Below are 2873 nucleotides of genomic sequence, written 5' to 3' on the forward strand. Positions count from 1 at the left end.
AGATAGTCGCCTTGACATTGCTGAGGCTCTAGAGAATTCCAGAACGGCCATGCTTTTCGTGGCTTCTCCATTCTGGGGTCTCTCCATTCAGATCAGCATCCCAGGGTAGGGGAGATAGGGTATCTGACGCTCTGATCCCCAAATAATAAACTCAGTAAAACAGGCGAAAGGAAAGAAAGAACCAAGGGTAAAGGGAGTATAAGGTATGTCTGAGCTTCAAATGTATTACCTTCTTAATTTCCTACCATGAAAAACAAGATTTGGGAAATCCCTATAGATTTAAAATAAACACACAACATGGCCTTCTCCCCTGCCGATTCAGACCAAAGTCAGGCTGTAGCACAGCAGATCTTGCTTAAAAAACAGTGGAGTTGTAAACAACTCAACACTAATTCATTATCATTATGCCTGCTTACGAGAAACAAAAGTCACTATAATTCTATCAATAAGATGAATATACCACAGTGATGGCCTTTACGTAGATTATAATTAAAGCTAATCTTAATAAAGTTATTACACTATTCTGGAAGAAAATAAACACGCTGAAGAGAGGGAAACAACGTGGTCAATAACTCACTCCAAAAATATTCTTTGCTTCCAAAGCTTACATGGAGGGAGACATTCCTGCACATGATACAAATGGTTCTGACATTAAGAAAAGTAAACAAGTAAGAAAAATAAAGATGGAAAAATTCTGTGGTCAGTTCACAAGTGCTTTTTTATTGTTTGAGGCAGGGTTAAAGCCTTTTATAAAGACAAGGATATATGTGCCGTTAGATTGGATGTGACACTGGACTGGTCTAGCTGCCCTTGTGGAGAGCTCTGTTGCCCATAATATGCCATGGACGAAACACGTGCTCATGCTCCTGCACAAAGAGCCAAGGTGGGACTGAGAGCAGGTGATTTAAAATGTTATCCCAATGCTGTTTTGTGGATCAGACACAGAAAAGGTACTCAATTCTTTCTCCTCATCAATAGGTCGGAGAGATGTACGCAAACATTCAATAATCTCTAATTATTAATGGTCTCGAGGATTTTAATGCTAACTAGTCTGAACAGCTGATTAATGGAGGTTGTATAATCTACAAGCGGGACTCCTGCCAGCCTCAATCCATGTCATTCCAGGACTGTGTTGACTCAGAGGCCAGAGGCTATGTAAACGGACTGGAGCTGAGAAAGAGGGTTCTTCTCAGGCAGCTCAGGGATTCTGTGTCCCCAAGGACTTTTACAATAGCAACTCTCTTGTCACTTGGTAGCTGTGACTTGGAAGGATTATCTTCCAGGCTTTGCTGTCCTAATACTGGGGGGCCCAGGACAATGAACATCTGGTCCAAATACAAGAAGCAAAAATAAATGCTACTGTGCCAAACATCAAACCAGTCTTTCCCACATCTTCCAGAGTCATTTGACTTGTGCACCCATAAGTTCAGCAAAAGGCAGTCACCCAACTAGCACGATAGTGCTTATTTCCCTTGTGACCTTGGTGCTAGAATACAACCAAGGATGCACAGAGACACAGCAGTGTCTCCTAAACTATGGATCTAATTTTTGAGCGCCCCCCCCGGGGGGGGGCATGAAACTCAAAAGGTTTGCGCCTTCTGTAAAAATCATGTGGTCTGGTGGATATTTTCTACAGTCTTCATTTTGTTTTTCAACCTCCTGACCCATCACTCTAGCTTTCATCACCTCACTACTTTTAAATAGCACCCGAAGGAGCAAGCCAGCCCCTAGCACAAATATGGCCATAGGCATAGCTAGAAGTGTGTGTGTTTAAAAATAAGTAAGGGACCCTGGTGCAATCTGATCCTCTTTCTGGGAAAGATTCCTCTTGCTGCATTGTGTTTAGGACAAGAAATGGATTTGGAAATGAATGAAATAAGATGAAGTCCATGCTTTTGTAGTCTGGGATTCAGAGAAAGCAATTTAATCAGATATAAGATTGGTAGCAACACGAAGCTGGCCATGAAATGTATGACTTGGCTGCGAGGTTATCCTTTCTGTTCTCTGAAAAACTGGACATGGCATAGGCCACCTGGGGTAAAGATGACGCTGAAGTGTTGGAGAGGGGAGAGGGGTGAGCATTTGAGCCATTCATATGTGGAATATAAAGGCTAAGATTTGAGGGTCCTTCTCCTAATCTGTGACTTCCACTAAAATGAAACCTACAGCAGAGTGGTATCAGAGGGATCTTGACTTACTAGGTAAGTGGAAGACAGGCTCTCTACCTCAGCTGCAGCTACCGAGCATGCCTGGGGAGGCCCCAGGTGTGACCTCTGCTCCCCTGTGAGCCATGGAGGGACCAGGCAATCTATCATGGTGTTCACGCTGTCAGCCCTGGTGCTTCGCCGCCGCCGTCTGTCACCCTGGTGGATGAGACCTGCTTAAGGGCAATCATGTCGATCTCTCTGTGACCACTCAGTGGAAGGCAGAAGGATGATCTTGACGGGCTGGGCAAAGTCAGCACAAGGTACCAACAGCTGAAGTCAGAGCCTTCCCACAGAGACACGAAGTGGGTCATTGTTTTTTCCTTTGGCCTTTTATTTTTGCTTCCCTTTTCCTTTGATTTTCACAAAATGGGCAAAGGCATATCAAGTTTGTCTTCAGAGCTGATCATCTCGGATAAACCTGTTACCTTCGGAGTTTTTCCCATAGTAAACATAGCGGGACTTGCCCAGGACACCTGTAAGCAAAAAGAAATGCATCATTACAGGTGCCAGAATTAGGGTAGCCGGGAAGTGCAGGTGCTTCAAAGCAGACGTCCAGTGTGGTCCACATCTGACCTGGTGGGTGGCAGAAAATGCACTGAGCCCCAAGAAGGAAAACTGCCTTTCTTGTCCTCAGAGTCGACATTCAAATAAAGCATCACTACCAAG

The 2873-nt window shown here is 44.3% G+C and overlaps 1 protein-coding gene across 5 annotated transcripts in view; it reads right to left on the reverse strand.

Annotated features, from left to right (window-relative positions):
* Positions 1–596: 596 nt before the first annotated feature.
* The window catches only part of Lrmda (leucine rich melanocyte differentiation associated), a 1009463-nt gene continuing 1007186 nt past the window's right edge, over positions 597–2873 (reverse strand). For 2 of the 5 annotated variants that reach the window (XM_010607481.3, XM_010607489.3), the window contains exon 6: positions 619–2680. In XM_010607481.3, the coding sequence (XP_010605783.1) occupies positions 2601–2680 (80 nt within the window). In that variant the 3' untranslated portion in view covers positions 619–2600. Of the gene's footprint in view, positions 2681–2873 lie in introns of all 5 variants that reach the window. The other 3 variants (XM_010607471.3, XM_010607465.3, XR_776989.2) reach the window with 3 other exon arrangements.

The sequence above is a fragment of the Fukomys damarensis genome, unplaced genomic scaffold, assembly GCF_012274545.1.
Source record: "Fukomys damarensis isolate Sample0158 unplaced genomic scaffold, DMR_v1.0_HiC HiC_scaffold_20, whole genome shotgun sequence".
In the NCBI taxonomy this organism is placed as follows: domain Eukaryota; kingdom Metazoa; phylum Chordata; class Mammalia; order Rodentia; family Bathyergidae; genus Fukomys; species Fukomys damarensis.